Consider the following 19,859-nt stretch of genomic DNA (forward strand, 5'->3'; position numbering starts at 1 on the left):
TCCCACAATTATGGATTTGCTACAGACGTAACTTTAGTCATTTCAATGTACATTTCTCTTGGCTCGCTGATATCTACACTGCGATACACGAGTAATGTTAGGAATTTTTATTGGGATACTATAAAAGTAGGTACAAGACACTGGCCTATGAATTGTCCATAATTGCAAAACCAGCCTGAATTATTATACTGAAACCGGTTTTATTGCAAAAAAAAAAGCCCCCCCCCCAAAAAACCCCCCCAAATAAACCAAAATAAAAAACAAAAAAACAAACAAAAAAACAAACAAACAAAAAAAAAACCCTGCTTATTTACAACAAGAATCAGAAATGCATGTAGACACCAGATCCATCCTGCATCACGACAAGGATCAATAAATAAATAAACTTTCAAGAACCAGACCAAAAAGAAAATGTTTACACATATATGAGCCAAGTTTCGTTCACTGACGAAATAAATATGACGACAGTCACTTCATGGCCGTGTCCACACTGTCAGCCTGAAAGTAACTGCCTCCTGATGCAGTCTTTCTGTCTTGGGATGAGATGGCTAGGCTTCGCTACATGCACGTGTAGCCTACAGAAAGGATCAAGTTCCCACATTCCTCGTCGCAATCTGCAATCACAAGAACAGATCTGGATGCGCTCCCTCTTCTACTGTAATCGTTTTCGTAAGTGCTCGCAACGGCGCCACGTTCCACCCGCTAAAGATTGTCTCCAACATCTTGTCCTTATAATCCGTGCCTGGTTCGTCTGCAGGCTGTGTTGGTTTTGGTCCCTAATTCTTCTTGTGAGCTGCCTGTGTTCTGCTCAAAGCAGCATTCTGCCGCTCAAAGTTGGAAATCTGCACAAAGAAAAGTCAGATATATTAGAATCCATAAGTATGTAAAATCAGTGACAGTAATATCTGTCCCATAGCTAAAATCCTTTTAAAATCTATATATTATGAAACTTGCTTTTCAATTGGCTACCTTCTTCAGAAAGGAAGACAAAACTGAAATAATCCATATAATGAAACTGAAAATTAGTTGTGGGAAAACTTCTGCAACCCTGCCAGCCTACTTGACCAATCCAAGATAAAATTCTGAGGTTTGCATTACCATGCTCGCTAGAGCCACGGGTCCGCGCGGACACCGTTAGTGAGATGTTGACATGGACCACGCGCCTTCCATTCTCCAAACAGAAAACGCGTAGCTCAGTCTTTCGTGTGCCACATAACTGCAGCTTGCCATTCTGGAGTCCAGCTCGTCGCTCTGCAAAACCTGGCAAAGGAAATCAATGTACCGGGCAGCCAGCTTTAACGTCTGTATTTTACTCAGTTTGTCAGAGGGTAAGGTGGGGATGATTTTCCGCAAAGACGCGAATGCCTCGTTGAGAGATTGCGTCCTCTGTCGCTCGCGAACGTTCGCCATGACCCGTTGCGTCTGAAGATCCTCGAACGACTGCGGACTGCTGCTACACTTTTTGCCTCTTTTCCCAGGGGTCGGGCTATCTGAATCCTCCCCGTTTTTCCTGCTGCTTCTTTTCCTCCCTCCTCTCTTCTGCTGCCTGTCGAACTCCTCTTCGCTGTTACCAAGGCTGTCCACTGGAGACTCCGGGGAGCTCGACTCCTCCTGCATGGTCTCTTCCTCAAACATCGCCTTTCCGCGAGCGTCGCACCCCGTGCAACAGTCCAGAGTACCAGGCGCAGTGGTTTGTATTTCCCTCTTCGAAAACTTTAGGTGTCACACTCTCGCGCTGGCTCGTGCGCCACGGAGGTGTTGCTCAACTTCAGCGAAAGTTAGGGAGCTCTTATAGCCTGGAAGGCGCAAACTATTTGGGGAGGCTTGTGATTGGGTAAGAATGTGTGCGACGTAAGACCAAGGGGTAGGAGAGGCCAAGCAACTATCAAAAAGTTTCCGTTATTCGAAAATCTATTCTTTCAGTTAATGAACTCAGTGTAGAACGAGTAATAAGCACAGTTTAAAGAAAATAAAAGATGAAAAGAAATGTATTTGCCAACTACAAACATCTAATTAGGCAACCTGAACTGATAGAAATGGTGATTTATTGAACTATATTCTGTTATTTGGAAGATAATGGATTTTTATATGCATTATTAACAGTAAAATACAATATTCCAAGTAAATTCAAACCAGATAAACAGATAAATAAACGAAACTTTAGGAAAAACGTCAGTTTGACTAATAGCAATATGACAAGTAATTAAATAATACTTAGCTTTTAAATAATAATTCATCATTCAAGTTAGTATGCCTGATCCTTTATGGGCGTGGAGTTCTAGAACAGGATAGAAGTTTCATTGGATGAGCTCCTTATCCACGAAGAAACGCGTCCTCTACTTTTCGCATCAGAAGGGAGGAGCGGACCGAGCGGATAAACTCATGTGCAGCCCTTGTTAAAATATGACCTCCTCACGTGAAACAGTGTAGCGGAAATTCTTATCACCGTATAGGAATCCTATATTGTGCATCAAGGTTGCACCTATTTATAACTTTAGTAAGTTGTTGGGTTATAGGTAATGTATGAGCTGTCTTCGTTCATTTGTTCTGAGTATGTCAAAAATTCGAGCTACATCAGAGTCTGTTATCTAATTTGCCACCGTTAAAGAGAAGAGTAGGCTACGTCTGGATTTCCTAAATAGACCTCACTGTTTATCTTTACATGCTCAGGGTAGTTCTGAAATACATGCCAATGTTAGTATTTAGTCCACAGGGAATGAGAGCGAAGGCTGAGCATTTGAAAGCCAAAGCATACTCGGGTTTCCCGCTGGACGGTTTTATGCTTATCCGCGTACACTGCAGGTCGCCTAGAGCTGAGCAGACGACTCACCGACTGTGCGACAAAAACGCAAGGCAAACATTAAACTGAACGAGATGAGTCAAAAGAAAACAGACTAAAATGTCCTTAGCTGTCACATGGATTCAAAAGCTTGTTAACGAACCCGTTTCTGCCCTTGTTTAACACTGCTTAAAGAATTCAGATTGTAAGATAAAAGTCTAAAAAGCTTGCAGAGTATGCAAAGGTTTTCATCCGACGCTGAAAGATAAATGAGAGAAGAGTGTTTCAGGTCGCCAAAGCACCGCTGAGCTCCTATGCGCTCCTAGAAAAATAGGTTATGCCGCTTTTGAACACGCCACGGGGAGGCGCACCATAGAAAGTAATCGATGAATCAAAACCGAATCATTCCTTAGACCGAGCCACTCTCTGACGTCATTGTGTTTCGTGACTCATCACAACAGTCATCACAAAGCTCAAAGCAGCATCCACAGTGACAGCGTGTGAGTCGAGCGAAACAAACGCATTCAACGAAACTGTGCAATGCATCGTTTAAAAACGCAAAACATATATAAAATTAATCTCACAAACCTTCATGGCAGGAAAAAAATTCTCAGCTAACCACCTTAGTGTGTGAAAGCTGTCTGCAGGTACCTGTAGCGTGGAAAGCTCTGTCCGTGGTCCTGAAAGACCTGACACACCTGAGTACTGGAATGTTGGTTGGGATGAGGACGCACACCTGTTCAGTGACGTTATATGTACGCAGTAACTTAAAATTAAGTCTAAATTACCTAAATTAATGAAAGTCTAAGTCAATTTCTATTCGCTGACATGAAATTAAAGTTTAGAAATCGCGAAGGAGTGGTTATAATAATAATAATAATAATAACAATAATAACAATAATAATAATAATAATAATAATAATAATAATCGCACCAACCATCAATATCATCATTACTGAATGCACCAAAAGGTCCAATAATTTTTTTCATTATGTTTTTTTATTTTTCCAATAATTCCGTCATGAAAGAGATGTATATGATCGCAAGACGCAACGTTTCAATCCTCGACAGCCTTTTCTCATACGCGAAAGTAGGAACTTTCTTGCGAAGCTCGTCGAACGCTTCGTTGAGGCTGAACATTCTTTTGCGCTCCCTAATATTGGCGGCCTGGCGTTGAACGGTGGTAATTATTCGCTTTCTCTTAGTTCTCTCGCCGTGGGAGCTCAGGCAATAGACGGACGAATTAGCCAGAACCGTCTTAGCTTTATATTCATTTCGTCGAGCACCTGAATTCTCGACTCCCCGAACGGACGCTGCGTCTTCGTTGGATCCATGAAAGTCCATATGATACAAGTCCGCGCTCAGGCCATCTGCAGGTCCAAAGACCGAACGGGGTGGCAGTTCCGTGTAGTTTGTACCACTGATGAAGTTAAACGTTGGATCTAGAAAAGGCCTTTGCGTATCCATGTTTCTTATAGCCATTTCTTATATGTACAAATCACAGAAAACCATCCATTTCACTGATGAAAAGGTCCATAAAAAGGTGAACATGGTGACTATAAAAGCAAAAACACTTTAGCTAGAGTCGTTAATACTAACGTAGCTGTGGAGTAGGGTCTACTTTTCAATGGAAGAAGACATGGCGTCTAAGCCTAATGTGAGACAACGGCCAGTGGTTCGGGTCGCGTGGATGCCAATAACGCCGTAACTCACTCTTGCAATCCTGTCAGAGCGTTAAACTTAGTTCCTTTTTGGCAAGGGTCCAGTGGGTACAGTCCTGCTGTTTTAATAAGTCTGTAAATTCGGCCCGCTTTCATGTCTTTAGATGTAGACAAAATCCATTTTAGAAATCCAGTTTAAACCCAGTTAAGAGAGAGGTCCATCAGTCCTCCTGTGCTGGTTCTGCCATTTGATCTCAGGAGTGTTCGCTGGCCCTTAATGATGTTCTAAAGAGAAGAGACCCTTGACAAAGGGTCAACCAGTCGTGTTTACTCGGTTTCCCAGTGCACTGGAGGCTAAGTAATGAGACTTCTGTTACTTAAATGGCCAATGTTAGAGAGCAAATATAACATTCCCTAACAGTCACTATACTTGAGCTGCCTTTCTTTTGCAAATTAGTGCAAATAGTTGCCTGTTACCATGGAGAACGAATAGTTTCCACTGGTGCCTCTACAAATGTTAAAACATATAAATGTGATCTAACAAGGGTTATGTTGTGAAATAAAATGGCATTGGCTGTCATCATCCATAAGTCTATTTTTCTTAGTCATCTTCCACATTACAGCACAAAACCTTTAGGAACTGTGGTTCCTTATCCATGAGTCCTTCTACATAACCCAAATCAAGCAAATAATTGACCTTCCAGCATTAATTCTATATAAGGAACTTTGGGATCCTTATGTCAGTTGTAAAAGTGCAGTCATGTTTTATACTATACTGTCAATTAACCAACCTGAGGTGTCAAATTTAAGATTTCCACTGTCACACATTCTATTCAAAGTAAGTTCTTTTCTAATTTCATGCAGGTCTGGGAGAGCCTGCCAGGCTGTGGGCATTGCACTGGAGACCATTATGCCCACAAAGGTCCCTGAGGTCATGACGGAGTAGGTAACATGCAAGTGAACAAGACTTTGTGTTGACCTGCCTATGCACTTGCAGTGTTACCGCGCTCCCTTTCTCCCCCTCTGGGTGCATGCGTGTGTGTGTGTGCGCGTGTGCGTGTGTGTGTGTCTCAGGACAGAGTGGGTGCGTGGTGATTTAAGAGAACAGCTCATTCTGTCTTCTGTATCAAGCCTTTTTGCTGGTTCTTGTGGATAAGGGGAACTCCGTCTGGTGGATATTTATGCAGAGTAATCAAAAAGGTGTGAGATGATGGTGTCAGTACAGAATGTCAGATAGGCAGTAGAATTGGAAAAGAGAACCTTTTAGCCAAAATAATGCGGGTCGGGGATACTGAAGGACCCTCCCCCAATGAGACCACACACCTGACCAAGTATGCTAAAACATATTTTAGAATAAGCATTATAAAACATATTAATAAATCACATGAACTGTATCATAGATTGGGTGTCAAATGACAAGGATATTTGATGAGTTTGCATAGATATCTACAGAAGGTTAGAGTTTTTCTTCTCTCTCACTCTCTTGTTCTCTCTCTCTTACTCTTTCTCTTTAGTTCTCTCTTGCTCTCCCTTTGTGAGTCTGACTTTTCTGTTTTCCTGGTAGCAAGATAAACATGATGTGCACATTCCTGCTGTTGTCATGGAGACACTGAGAAAGCACAGCTGGACGCGGAGAATATGAGGTAATCCAGAGCCCCTGAGCCCTGGGGGCTGCTGGGTAAATATTGATTTTAAATAAGAAATAAAATAAGTGGAAATAAAGCAGGAAAAAACAAGCACATCTCAATTCACAGACAAAAACCATTCAGCACTTTTGCAGTTACTTGGCAGAATGCAGATACTGTAGGGCACCGCAGAACTTCCTCTTTATGAATGCTGCTTTAAAGAAGTCCCTAAAAGTTCATAAGAGTTCCTTGTACTGATGCTGGCCAATGTTAATTTACTTAGACCAGACAGTTAATATTGCCAAACAGATGTAATACAGACGCACACAACTTTCACAACCTCTTTAGATAAGATCCTAACTGTAGAACAATCTCCTGACTTTGCAATCATCATATAAGCAAGACAGAATTACCAGTGAAAAGATGGGAATGGTGTTTTCTGAAGTGGGAGTTGTCTCACAAGGGATCGAGTTCAAATCATGCATCCCAGAGAAAAAAAAACACTTTAGTGCTATTAAACTGATCGAGTCCCTTGAGAACGCAGGGCTGAAGGCCGAGCGCACAACCCGGGCCAGATCCAGCTCATTTGGCCTGGGGCTTTTGGAAGTGGACCTCAGATAAGACTGGTGCATGCACAGGAATATGGCTATCTGCTTCCTCAAGTCCCAAGTCGTCCCCCCCTCCCCCCTCCCCCCAGCACCCCCTGAGTTTCCTCTCACTTTGTTGTGCAAGATCTGTGGATAAAGTCTTTTAAAAAGAAAAAGAATATGGGGCCATTACTCGACTCACCAAAACACAAAACAAACAGGCTCTTAATCGCACCCGCGGGGAAAGATCATGACTGAGATGGGCATGAATGGTGAGGTGGCGTCTCAGGGCGGCGAGAGGGGGTGAGATTGGGCACGATGAGAAAGGGAGATGGGCTCGGAAGCTGAAGTCTGGGCCTGGGGCTGATGGAAGACATACGTGACATTCTGATTCACAGGGGGCTCACCTGGCACACCTCCGCCCCGTTACTACGCCGGGTGGACCACAAAAAACATTTAACTCAAACAAACTGGGTCTCGTCTGCACTGGAAACCCTCAGGTTTAGGCTGAGTGCAGAAATCTCGGCCAGAATCATATTCTATCTTGGAGTCTCTTCCCACAGTGTAGCTGTTCCAACCAAATAACACACACCAAGCCACTCCAAGTGCTTCCGCTGCTCCAGAATAGAAGTATCACAGTGCCGATCTGGCTGCTTGCTCCTTCTGTTTACATACCCTACGTCTGACAAGAAAGGCAAAGTCTGTAGGTAAGAAACATCATGATAAAAAAAAGCCAGTGAGTGATTTGTTAAATTAATACTGTTGATCTATTTTGATCACTTAATGGTGTTTTAATATAAAACCCCACCCATGTGCCGCCGAGATTTGATCCCTAAATCTCCGATGCGTGTGCTGAATGCGGAGATATAGACGTCCTAGTCTGATCTTGACGCTCTTGCGCTAGTGCGGTTTTACAGTCTCACTTTTACTGCCTCACTTCCTGTGGGTCATAGGCATAGCATAGTCTTCCCCCTCAGCACAGATAAATCTGAAATTAAATATCTGGCCCAGCCTCTTGCCGGGTCCCATGGTTCGTTTTCTCCCCCCCACCCCTCAGTTCTTGATACCATCACTTTACAGCTATTTTATGGTCTGCTTATAAAGCTGTAACTGTTAATGAGCTGTATTCACAGAACAGAAAAAAAAACTTGAATTACCAATAACCAACCCCCTAAAGCATCGACTGTGTTACACCGACGCAGTGCTACGAGTTTGGCCCGACTTGTATGCTAGAGACATAAACAGAAATACAAAAACGCAAAAGCCAATGCATCTGACAAGAATAGCAGTTTCAGAAAGCTGGAACACGTGGTGTTGTCTTACTTTATATTCTGCGTGTGGCCACGGGATATATTACGCGTAAGATTTATGCGTAAGGTATAGGTCTCTGAGAGGTGGAAGTGCCCCTGGCCTCATGCTCGTTCTCGGAGCTGCGGTGGAATTTCCTGTGCGTGCCCGTGCAGTGAAAGATGGGCTGTGGGGCCTTTTAGCGTGTTGCTGAGGCACGGCCATTATGCGCTTTGAAAGTTTATGCTAAAACAATTAGGCTCGCCTTTACGTTCGTTGAGCGAAGGATTTATGCTTACAGCGCCGCGCCGGCGGTTTACACGACAAAGAAGACTGCCTGTTTCGCACTTTCAGAAGGGAGGAGGCCAAGAAGTGGAGGGAAAAAAAACAAAACAAAACTTAAGACTGTAGTCAGTATCTCACGTGGTCTCAGGTGTCGCGCTCGCATTGTGGAAACAGAGCCTGTATTTTTCATTTGCATTTTTAAATTCAAATCCCATTGTATCCACGCACCGATCATACCACGCGAATAGCATAGCCTTGAATTGCATACGTTGCATAGAGCTGGATCTGGTTTTTACCTCCTCTACTGTTTTCCCGCGGTCACCTTCCGTGACAAGATGAAGTCTGTATCAGAGTCTTCCTGCCTTAATGGAAAATATACATTACGCTTACGGCATTTAGCTGAAATGCCATAAACGTAATAACAATAAACACTGAGTCCTTCATTCTGACTCCCTCCAAAAGACTCCTCTACCTACCCTGCTTTCCCTAATGAATAAGGGCATTGGCTATTTTTTTTTTGTAACCACAGTGCTTTCTGTCCTGTCTGGTCTCATATATCCTTGGCACGGTGGGTGGTAAATCCACAGGCTTCGCTCTACGTGTGCCTCTGCGTGTGATCTTGTGCAGGGGCAGAAAACTGGGGCCTCCTCTTCTGCAAAACGTAAGATCACACGGAAAAACGTGAGACGTCACAGCTTGTGTCTCCTGCGTCCCCGTGAAGCAGCCTCGCCTTGTGCCATCGGCGAGTCTTGAAGACACCAAGTCCTCCCTGTTTCACCGGGATCCATAGGAGGTGCTGCGGGTGCTGATAGCTTGGACTCCCACACTCCGCTCAGGTGCAGGAGCTGTGGTGTCCACCCTCCCACTCGCAGTGTTGTTTGGGAGCTGTGCCGAGGAGCTGGCAGTAGAACACGATCAGAATGGTGGCATCTTGAGCAATTTACACACAACCCGGCAGAAAAGTGGCAAAGTTTTTGCTGTTCTCAGCTCACAAACAGCCACGGTGGGTTAGCAGACAAGGCAAATCGCTGCATTCATTCAAAATATATTTATGTCCCTAGTACACCAACTATCATCCAACAGACTCTCAAGTTACTGTGTAATATTGTATGGTGACTTTGGCGCGGGCATTCACATCGTTTTGAAAGCAACACTTTAAACTAATGCTTCCACAAATACAGTGGTCAGACCTTGTCATAGTTTGTGCACCAACACATCTAACAATTAAAATCAGCTTTCACCAGTTTTGTTTGCATTAAACTGTATTTGGAAGAACACTGAGCTGTAAACACAGTCATTCTTAATCACATTGCTAATTTGGGACTACATAAACCACTCACTGTTCTTGGATGAAACCCCCACCTTGCTGATCCAGTCATACCCATAAATTCTACGGCCAAATATAACCATGCTTGTTACGCAGAAAGCCTTCCCGGATAAAACATCAGTTCTAGTGTTTAGAGTCTAAACATTTCTAAAGCTGAATTGTCATTGTATGCATTGCATAGGCATTTTTCCTTCAAAGCGTACCGCACTAGGAGTTACAGTTGCCAAAAATGGTCGAAGAGTTCCTGAAAGCTAACGATAGCTAAAGCTATTTAAGGATATTTAAATGTAGCAATAAAGTGTGTAAAGTGTGCATGTGAAGTGGAGAAGGTGGCATGGGGGCGTGGTTAACTGTAATGAGGTGGTAAATGGTGCCGGAGCAGTCACGCGTCAATGCCTGCGCCGTTGCATTTGCCCAGGAAGAATGAACACATCCAGCGTTCGATCCCTGGGCTTTCTGGACCTTTCCTTTTCCAAAAGAACACACTGTACGCTGCCGAAGGATCTCCCTTGCGCACACAAGCCGCCGGCCGAGCCGCATCAACCCCGCGCAGGCCAGAAATGATTGCTTTAAGGAACAGAGGCCCTCCTCCGAAGACGGAGAGGCTCGCCTTTGTCCTCCAAAAGAGGGATGACGGTGGAATATGAGGACAGAGAGAGAGAGAGAGAGAGAGGGAGAGAGAGAGAGAGAGAGAGAAGTCAAAGGGAAGAGAGTTACAGCTGAGAAGGGAGAGGCAGCCTGGGGGCAGGAGGAGGAGGGGCCGCGACACTCGGGGTGTAGACTGGACCTTTCTGTAACCGTGCCAGAGCGATTCCTCTAGAGACTCGGGAATGTAGGTATGAGCCTCTGTGGCCAGAGGAAGCAGGGAGAGAGATAGAGGAAAAGAAAGAGAGATAGAGAGAGAGGGAGGGAGAGAGGGAGGGAGAGTAATGTAGGCGATTTGTGGGTCGGTGCCTTCCCTCCATGTCTCAGGCTTATTGGTCTCCATTCTCCACTATAGGCCGTCCTGTGTTTGCACAGCTGGGCGGACAGCGCAGAGAGATGGACGGAGAGATCCCATCAACCCTCCCCCCCAACCTCCCTCGCAACCCCCCAAACACCCCCCCCCCAACACCACAGCACTTGCACCGGGGGTTTCCACCACTCTTAGCTCTAAGGTGCTACAGACCCTGTTTGGAGTTTGTTTGCCTTAGCAGGCTACCTCACCATGACTCCAGCCTGCTTGTATTTTTACAGAACCATCTTTCGTTTGCCACGAAGATCTAACCACTCTCTGTTTTCCTTCATTATTTCCCCTCTGTCCTATTTATTTTGTTTGTGTTGTGCTTTTTTTTTTTAAAAACTCTCCTCTATATTCCATAAAATCCCTACCGCTCTGCATGATTTCATCTACGATGCCATGATTGTCTGTGTAGTCCAAGAACTTGAGAATTCAAGTGGGGACTGTTATTACTTTGGCCGGCATCGCAAGGCTATTGTGGCCGTCATTAAAAAAACTGCTCTGTTTTCAAAACCACTTCATGCTAAGAGGCAATCCAGGCATGGCAGACCACAGTGACTGTGAGAAGCATTTGTTCGGATGAAAAATACGTACTGTAGAGTCAATCTCAAAATAGCTTGTTGAGTGCAGATTAAAATAGTAGTGGGGTCTTTAGCTGTCATCACTGGCAGTGATAATGGTATGCTATACACATATGAATTCACCTCTAATCTGTTAGTCCAGCTCACAAATGGGGAATGTTATTTATTTAGTAGAAGTTGCTATAATCAAAGTGATTTTGTAGCTTTGTGGTGTAAGATTCTAATCTTTTAGTTAAGCAGAGTGTGTGTGTTGGGGGCATGAAGCTTGTTTAATAAGACTAGATGGCTCTAAGAGCTTCCATGACGGCGCCTATTTGGTTAAAGGGCAGTGAAGTTGCTTACTGTTTGATGTGTCTGTGTTGGCCTGCCACGGTCTGCCCACGTGTTCTTATCCCACCTGTGACTGAACGGACAGTGACCACAGGTGGAACAGCTGGGCAACAGATGTGCTCGTTATCCAGCGTATGCCCCCCCTCCCCCCACCCGCTCGCAGCTCTGCTGACCATCTTCTCTCATCGGCATGTGCCTTACGATTCCCGTTTCGCAGGGGGAGGGGCCCATGGAAGCGTGTGGGAAGGAGTTCCGTGCGGCGGGAGGCTGTCCGACGCGAGGGCCGAGGTTAGTCAAGGCCTTTCAGCACTTTGGTGCTCCTCTGGATCCGTTCAGTGAGGAGCCGGCAGAAAATCCCAAACAGATGTCCGTTTCTCCCGTTTTTGGAAGCATGCATTTCCAATTAGCCGGCAGCCTCCGAAGCCATGTGGCCTTGTGCGGCCCACGCGGTCTAGTCCTGCACAGCCGCGCGCTAATGTTCAGGAAGCCTTACATCACTGAAAAATAAACTGGGCTGGGTGTAAATATGTTTGTGTGGCTAGTTAACAAACTATAAATAAACCTATTACTCCCAAACCCTCTTAAAATTCTCCCAATGACTAATGTCCGTTACGCCTAATATTGCTGCGTTTAAATTTAAGCTCTGCCAGCAAAGTGAGCACCATATATATATATATATATATATATATATATATATATATTCATAAATGGACTATCCAAAGCAATGAAGTAAATGTAATTTAGGATTTAAGGGCCATGGGTGAAGGTGGGTATGCTATTTTGCAAGTCTGGCTTGCTAAACTGCTATTTAATACATACACAAGTGTTTTTCTGAACGAAAATAGACTGAGAGCATACGCCTGGTTATGTGGAATGAGCAACTTCCTTCTGAAGACTTGGTTCAATCAGGCCCTTAGTACACACATTCTGCAGCAAATTTTTTAAAAGCAAAATGAAGCTTTTTGATTTTAAAAGCCGAACCCTCGAGTGATTACAAAGCACTTTCTCAGCTATTGTGCATGTAGAGAATGTTATCTTCCATAATTAGCAAACCTCAGCACTAATCTGAAACGCTCGACTGCCACTCTTGCGCAGCGATGGCGGCGTTTGGTGCCGCACCGGGTTTCCGCGCGCCTTCTCCCATGAGTCCTTCCTACAGCACCACGGTGGCGAGAAAGGTCCGCCCAGTCCCCGTCCGCTAACTCCCCGGGCCCTCTGCTGTGGAAATTAAAAGTCCGCACCCGATAGCTCTGACTGAGCGGCCTCCAGTACGGGAGTGAGTCCTCGGGGTCTTAATTTTGCAAAGTGAACAGGAGGCGGGGGGCAGAGTGGGAATAGTGAATACGGACATGCACTGACTGCGGGGAACAGGGGAATAATAACTCAAGAAGAGCAGAGGGAGAGAGAAGAGACAGCGATATTTCTTCTCTCCTCCCCAGCTGTGGAACCTCACATCTGGCGCGGTGCGGGCCAGATTGATGCCAGGCCGGCAGGCAGTGGTGGCCCTACCCCGCCGGCGCTGAAATGTTGTTCTTGGACTGCAGCACTGCCCTCCGCAGGCTCGGAAAGACTCCCTCCCCACCTCAGAGACTCTCTCCCCTGCCCCCTCCACGTCTCCTTCCCCCAGCTTGCCAACACAAACCCCCAAAGCCGCAGCCGCTTCACTGCTGACGGGCAGAAATTAATCGTGAAGGCCTTACATGGAGTGATTTATCAACGGCCACTCCAGTTCACAGCCTGCGGTCAGGCAGACTGGGGCCTGGGAGCTCTGAGGAACCTGGCCACAGGGAAAGTCCGAGAGAGAAACAGCCAGACAGCCAATCAGAGAGGCAGATTTACCGTTAGCGTTCACCAGGTACCAAGAATCTTTGATTGAGTAAAGAATGGATCATGACTAAATCAATGATCCAGAAAGGAAAACCGCATGTCTTGCACGTCTGTACTACCTTTAACATGTTCTAAACATGTAAACCTGTCTCCAAGGAAACCAACTGTGACTCAGATCGAACACAAGCCTCCCCATCTGCCTCCAGCTGATCTCACTGCCCACGTAAACACCGTGCTGGCTTCTGCCCTGGAGACCGTGGGCGACATCCCAGAATAATCAGTCACTACGATCCCTGGAACAGTAAATAATAATGAAGGTCCCTGGAACACTGAAAGTTTTATCCTTTTAGGCTAGAAGGCAACACATGGACTTGGCTAGCAAAACATCCAAGTCTTTAATCAAATACTGTAACTTCAGAGGACATTGTAGTTTCCCACAGCGACACCTCGAACAGGGAAAAATTCGATAAAGAATGGTCAATCAGTATGAATGGCTTCTCTCTCTCTATCTCTCTCTCTGTCAACCTTGTATACTTCGGAGGTGCAAGAAAGGAGTCATCATTCTGGACACAGTGATGGCCTGTCCAGCATCCAGCCGGTCACATTTTGAGTTGCCTGAGCAAAGCCTGGACCCATTGTAAAGTTTCCTGGGCTGGGCTAGTCCAGCTGGGCCTCCCTGTGCTGTTCTGGCCCAGCCTGGCACCTTTGTGCTGGACTGAGCTGCAGTAGCAAGTGGGCTCCTGTGTGTTGGACACAGCTGCTGTTGCGCAGGTTTTTTTATGCAGGAATCATCTACTGTAGTACGATTGTGTGTGCTCCAGTGACCTACTGTAGCTAGCACTGTTATATGTACTGGTATTTGTGTGCTGGACTGGGCTACTGTAGCCTGGTATCTGTGTGCAAGACTGGGCTAATGTGGGCTGGTACCTGTGTGCTGGACTAGTAACTATAGCCTAGTACCTGTATACTGGATTGGATTATGTAGCTTGGTATTTGCGTGTTGGACTGGGTTACTGTACCCTTGCATCTGCGTGCTTGACTGGTCTACTGTAACCTGGAATCTTTGTTGCTGGACTGGGCTAATGTAGCTTGCAGGCTTCTCTGTGCTGAACTGAGGTTCAGTGGCCACAGTGGTCTGCCCTCTCACTCTAGACAGGATCCCCTCTGTTGCCTACACAGGACACTCGGTAGGCAGTGAGCCCATTGATCATTATTGCCAGTCTTGGGTATCTTGGAAGGAACAGTGTAGCAAAAGGAGGGTATTTACAGAGCTTTAAATGGCCCATATTAAACGGTGGCTTACCGCAGTTTAAAAGGTTCTGGTGCATTTTATGCAAGTTAGCCAGTGGTTAAGTATGTCAATATTTAGGGTAATTTAGCCTGCCTAGGCAAAACTAACGCTGTGAATAGTGGTGCAGATATGAAGGGTCTGCAGATGTGTTCATCTTCTGGCACCCCAGGTAGACACTCAGGTGTCACCTTTGTAAATCCTTCCGTGCTTGCTGTCCCGGCACATTTATAGGATGTGGACAACTGATCATATATTAAAAAAAACGTTCACTGGAGGTTATTTGCGATGCAAGGCTGCCAGGTTATGATGTGTTCACTGTGTCTGGTGATGGAGATGTATTTTTCTACCCCCTCATCTCTTTTTGTGTACTGATTTGTTCACTGTGCCTTAGTGAGGTGGTCTGAGGACCTTTTGGTCAGGTGACTTCTGTGAAGGTGTGAGAGGTTGGCTGGGCGGGGAGTGGAGTTTTCTGCATGGTGCTGGCTGTTTCCTGCATAGGTGGAGGGCCTACCTGTGACCTGTGGCCCAACCCCCTTCCCCCCACCCTGTTAAAGCACATTAAACACACTTCACCATGAGACGCACCATTTAGAAACAGGTCCAAGGAAAGGTATTAGAGAGGAGACGAGTTTTCCACTATAAATCCAGGAGGGCTGGGTTTATGTGGGGAGGCCAGGAGGGAGGGAGGGAGGGAGGGAGGGGGAGAGAGAGAGAGAGAGAGAGAGAAACAGCCAACCAGCCAGCTAGTCAGAGAGAGAGAGAGAGAGAGAGAGAGAGAGAGAGAGAGAGACAGACAGACAGACAGAGACAAGCTCAGGTTATATGAACTCAGAACTCAGTGAGATCCAGAAGCTGCAAAACAGCACTTAAAAGATGAAAGAGTCCTTTCCAAAGCATCCTAGAATAACCAGACCAATAAGAGAGAGCTGCACTGGTCTGGGCCGGCTGTTTGTGTGGTGGACAGTACAGCTCTCTTTTGGCCAGTTCTGGGACCTTTAAGTACATTTTTAAAATCAAACATTTGAACTCATCTATTCTATAAAAGCTATTAATTTCTATTAATGTGTGGTCATTAAGAACACCCATACCCACACACACTTTCTCTCTCTCTCACACACACAGGGGTGAGGGACTGTGTGTGTGAGAGATGATAATGCTTTAGATGGATGGGGTGAGGGTAAAGGTCAGAGACAGAGAAGGGCAAGGGGAGGTGCTGCTCACTTTACAGGAGCATAGGGGATCTGCTGTGGTCATTACTCCATTACACACACACACACACACACACACACACACACACACACAGAGGACATCAGAAAGCCTGCACCTGCAGGACTGGCCTCTCTCGGCGTCTGCTGTTGTAATCACGGCGCTGGAAGGCTGGCGGGGGTCTCTGGGGCCGCATGCCTGCTGCTGGTCTCATTCCTCGTTTCTGCCCACAGATCCATTCTCAAAACACACACAGATACATCAAGCACGCTGTCGACGAAAGCCAAACACACGTACCGCGACAGCAAACAAACGCTGGAAAGAAACGCCACTTTGTGAGAAGGTCTCCGAGAACGCTCAGAACCTTCTGTATCACTAGCTATTACCGAACTGTTAAACAAATATAAAACCTACAGGACATACTGCCAGCGAGGAAATCCTCTGAATCCCTTATGTCACGGATCAAATTCACAGCTCCACACACAAACGCTCCCAGTAAGGGAAGGAGGCCGGGAATGCTGTACCCTTGTGCTGCACTTTGGACAGTTACTCACCAGCCCAGCATACACACTCCGTCTGTGTCTCAGGACATCATCGTCTTGTTTTCTCTGACACTTTGAAATGAGGCTAAGCTAATTGTAATTTATAATGGATGTGGTGAATAGTATGTATTACGAAAACACACTTAAAACTATCAGCTATAAAATAACCAGCTAAGTAAGCATCTGTCGCTGGTAAGCATCTGTCAGGCACATATTTTGTGTGTGTGTGTGTGTATGTGTGAGGTGGTCGTGACCAGAGTCTCAGTCTCTCTCTCTGTCTGTTTCTATGAGCCTCATAGCAGCAGCTCAGTGTGTTGACATTACTTGAATACAGTTGTGTGGTATTAACCCCTTGTGGTACAGTCTCGTGGTATTAACCCTTTGCTTCCTGCTGATGCACATGGCTGGTCTCCAGTTTCCCTTCTGAGCCAGCAGGTCACTTAGGGCACACGGAGCGAGAATTCCAGCACAGCATCACTGTGACATAATGTGATGTAATCCAGCAAGAGGTCATAACTGGGACTTTTCCTTATTATCTTGTAATAATTGAAAATGCATCCTGATATTTAAAATGTGTAAAAACTGTGATTTTTCTCGCAAATGATATATAAAGAAAAAAATCCATGTTCCAGTAAAATAGAGGTTGTAGAGTGTGGAGTCAGCTGCAGTGTGTGTCTGAGCCTGGCGTAAACAGTTCTGTCCCAGACCCCAACGTGTCTCTGAACGGCCCCACATGCGGCTTATGTTACCGGGTCTGCCGGAGCCTGGCCAGTGTTGTTGGGAGTGTGTCGGCACAGTCCGTCAGCAGCATGCTGCGATGTGAGCACACACCCGAATATTATCTGGGAGACAGAAACACAACAGCATAGACGTTAACTGCAAATATAAACATAATAGTGTTTTGATCTCCATTTATCAAAACTCTTGAGAAAATATAATTTAACATATACAGGGTACGCCTATCTGAATGATACTACTAGCTTATTATCTGTGTGTGTGTGTGTGTGTGTAGCCCAAGAAGACACCTCCAGTATGTTTACATCACTGCAATAAATCATGTCATGAATTAAGGACGCGGGGCCCTTTGGCCCTGCATATATCACCCCAAGTGGGGTGGAGAGTGATGCGGCACCCTGGAGAGTGCAGGAATGCTTCTGTTCCCTCCCTGCGATCACACACACCTCCACAGACACACACGTGCAGATAAATCCCCTCCTATAGGTCTTCCTCCTCCACGGCTGGGTCTCCGGGACGTCGAGCTCCTCGTTTCTTTAGTGGTCCCGAGAAAACGCCCTCAGACAGGTCGAGGTGTTGCTGATATAATGGTGGGGGGTGGTTGTAGGGTGACAGTCCAGCCAATTTCTTCTATTAAGACATCTTTGTTTGTGTTTTTGGCTTTCGCATGTCGGAGTAAATACATTTATAAAAGAGAAAAGGCCTGAGCTCTCCAGGCTCTTGACGCAATTAAGCTTTGTCTAGACATCTTTAAAGCCTGTGCATTCCAGTAGATTAGAAAGCCCAATTAATCTAGCACAGTTTGGCCCAGGGACAGGAGGCTGAATAAGAGCTCTAAAACTGCGGTCAGGCTCTCCTGGAGAAAAACATCAACATTAAAACAGCATTGGAAGAAAGGGAAAGATCAACAAACAGTGCTGAGTGAAAAGCCAAAAATAAAAGCCATTCATGACAAACCAGAGAATTAAACTGATGTCCTGTCACTGTTTTTCATTTTTATGAAGGAGTTTGTCCCCCTCCCCCTAATCACGCTAGGTGATTGCAATGTATATCGGCGTGGTTTGAATCCTCTGTAGGGATTCTATGGGATGACACGGGGAGTGTTCGCACTTGGCGATGAGACTTTCTGGCCACGCACGGCCGGACAGAGCAGCTGGAGGAACAGACAGAAACAGCTCGGGAGGACCCGTCATAGATGCTAAAAGCCTTGGTGTGCTGATAGAGCCAGACACCTTATTAACAAGCTGAGGGACAGTATGGGACTCAGAAAATACACAAAACACTGCCATCCTCACGGCTATCTTCAGGACAGACGGCAACGTGTTGGGATCGTCTCCATCCGTGTCCAGTCCATGAAAACATACAGCCTTCTCACTTCCCCTACACACTACTATTTAGGGTTCTTTTGTAGGGATGTACGGTCAGGCACTAATGTTTCGTAAAGGTTACCATGCTTAATGGTCTTGTGGCTGAACTGGTGAATTGGAACAACAAAAAAAGCATAATTCAGTCATTATCTGGAAACTGAAGAAATAAAAACACTTTAAACTGTGCCGTCACGCAATATGGATTATCTGAAGTGGAAGAAGGAACTTTTCTTATGGAAGTCATGTGTGTGCTGTTCTTTTCTTAGGAAGTCATGTTTGTGTGTACAGACCTAATTAGTCAGTTTGCAGTTTTTCACACACTCTCACTCACAGAGCATTAACGCCCTCTTGTGAATGGACAGCACACAGTAATGTGAGCAGTCCGCTAACAGCTGGGACAGCCATGACGCTTCCCACTCAACCAGTAGAGAAAAGAACCGTTATGACCCGAAAGGTACTCTACCGCTGCATAGTCCTGTGCGAGCCCGGACTGAAAAACTAAATTTCACCGTTCATAGCTCTCTGCCAGAAACCAGTAAACTCGATAAGCGTGATAAACAACTAAGAAACAACACAAGCAAACCAATGGCTTAAGACTGATTCAGGACGGAAAAAAACATAGGAATCCAAATATGTTGGGCCAGAAGCGGCAGTACACAAAGCAACGGTAAATTTGCCTTTGGAAAAAAGAAACATAAAAAGATTTCATGGATGTCAATAACCCCCAGGAAGGGCCTTTGATATGATTCAATTCTGGCCCCTTAAGCCAAGATACAAGTCTGTGCTTTGAAGAAGAAATACAGGTCAGGCTGTTAGAGTACTTAAGGGCTTTTCCCCCGTTTTTATGGCTTTCCAGTGCTGGGAGCTCTGTGAAGGCCTGGTCAAAACTGCTTACGAATCCCTAATTAGACAGAGGTTGGGGTGACAGAGGGAATTGGTTGGGGGTGGGAAGGGGCGTGCCCGTGAGCCAGGACCTCCGCGTCAGGGCCGACGGCAGTTTCCCCATAAATTCTTGCTCCTTTGTGTGTGTGGTTCAAAGCTCGTCTGGCCTGGAAAGTCTGACACAGGAGCCGTGAGGAGAGCCAGGGCCAATTAGCGCACTCATCCTCACAGTCGGGCCAGGACAATGTGGATGCTCCACGTGAAGCCAACTAGAGAGCACACGAGCGCGAGAGAGACAAGACGATGGGGAGAGCCAGGAGCTACCAAACTCCTGAGTCTCCCGCCTAACTTATTCCAGTACGCTCGACAACTGGCCCTAAATCGCCATTTTTATTTCTCCCATGGGTCCTTGTCCCCTTAACGACTCACATCACTTCGAGCTGAAGCGGCCAGTGGTTGGGCTGCTTGAGGCTTTAATAAACCAAACAGCATTTACTTACCCCCGTCAGGCCAACCTTCCAAAAGCTGCACTCCCCCGCACGTTAAA

At 45.9% G+C, this 19,859-nt stretch overlaps 2 protein-coding genes across 2 annotated transcripts; both read right to left on the reverse strand.

Annotated features, from left to right (window-relative positions):
• Nucleotides 1-244: 244 nt before the first annotated feature.
• twist1a (twist family bHLH transcription factor 1a) lies at nucleotides 245-2,072 on the reverse strand. Its single transcript, XM_027001399.3, has 2 exons — nucleotides 1,099-2,072; nucleotides 245-842 (listed from the first exon to the last, which is right to left on the reverse strand). The coding sequence occupies exon 1, from the start codon at nucleotides 1,633-1,635 to the stop codon at nucleotides 1,135-1,137; it is 501 nt and encodes a 166-aa protein (XP_026857200.1). The 5' UTR covers nucleotides 1,636-2,072; the 3' UTR covers nucleotides 245-842; nucleotides 1,099-1,134.
• A 1,469-nt stretch (nucleotides 2,073-3,541) lies between these two features.
• LOC113572053 (transcription factor ATOH1) lies at nucleotides 3,542-6,712 on the reverse strand. The gene has a single exon (XM_081716411.1). The coding sequence runs from the start codon at nucleotides 4,259-4,261 to the stop codon at nucleotides 3,779-3,781; it is 483 nt and encodes a 160-aa protein (XP_081572537.1). The 5' UTR covers nucleotides 4,262-6,712; the 3' UTR covers nucleotides 3,542-3,778.
• Nucleotides 6,713-19,859: the final 13,147 nt, after the last annotated feature.

This window comes from Electrophorus electricus, chromosome 6 (assembly GCF_041902795.1).
Source record: "Electrophorus electricus isolate QZ-2024a chromosome 6, ASM4190279v1, whole genome shotgun sequence".
NCBI lineage: Eukaryota > Metazoa > Chordata > Actinopteri > Gymnotiformes > Gymnotidae > Electrophorus > Electrophorus electricus.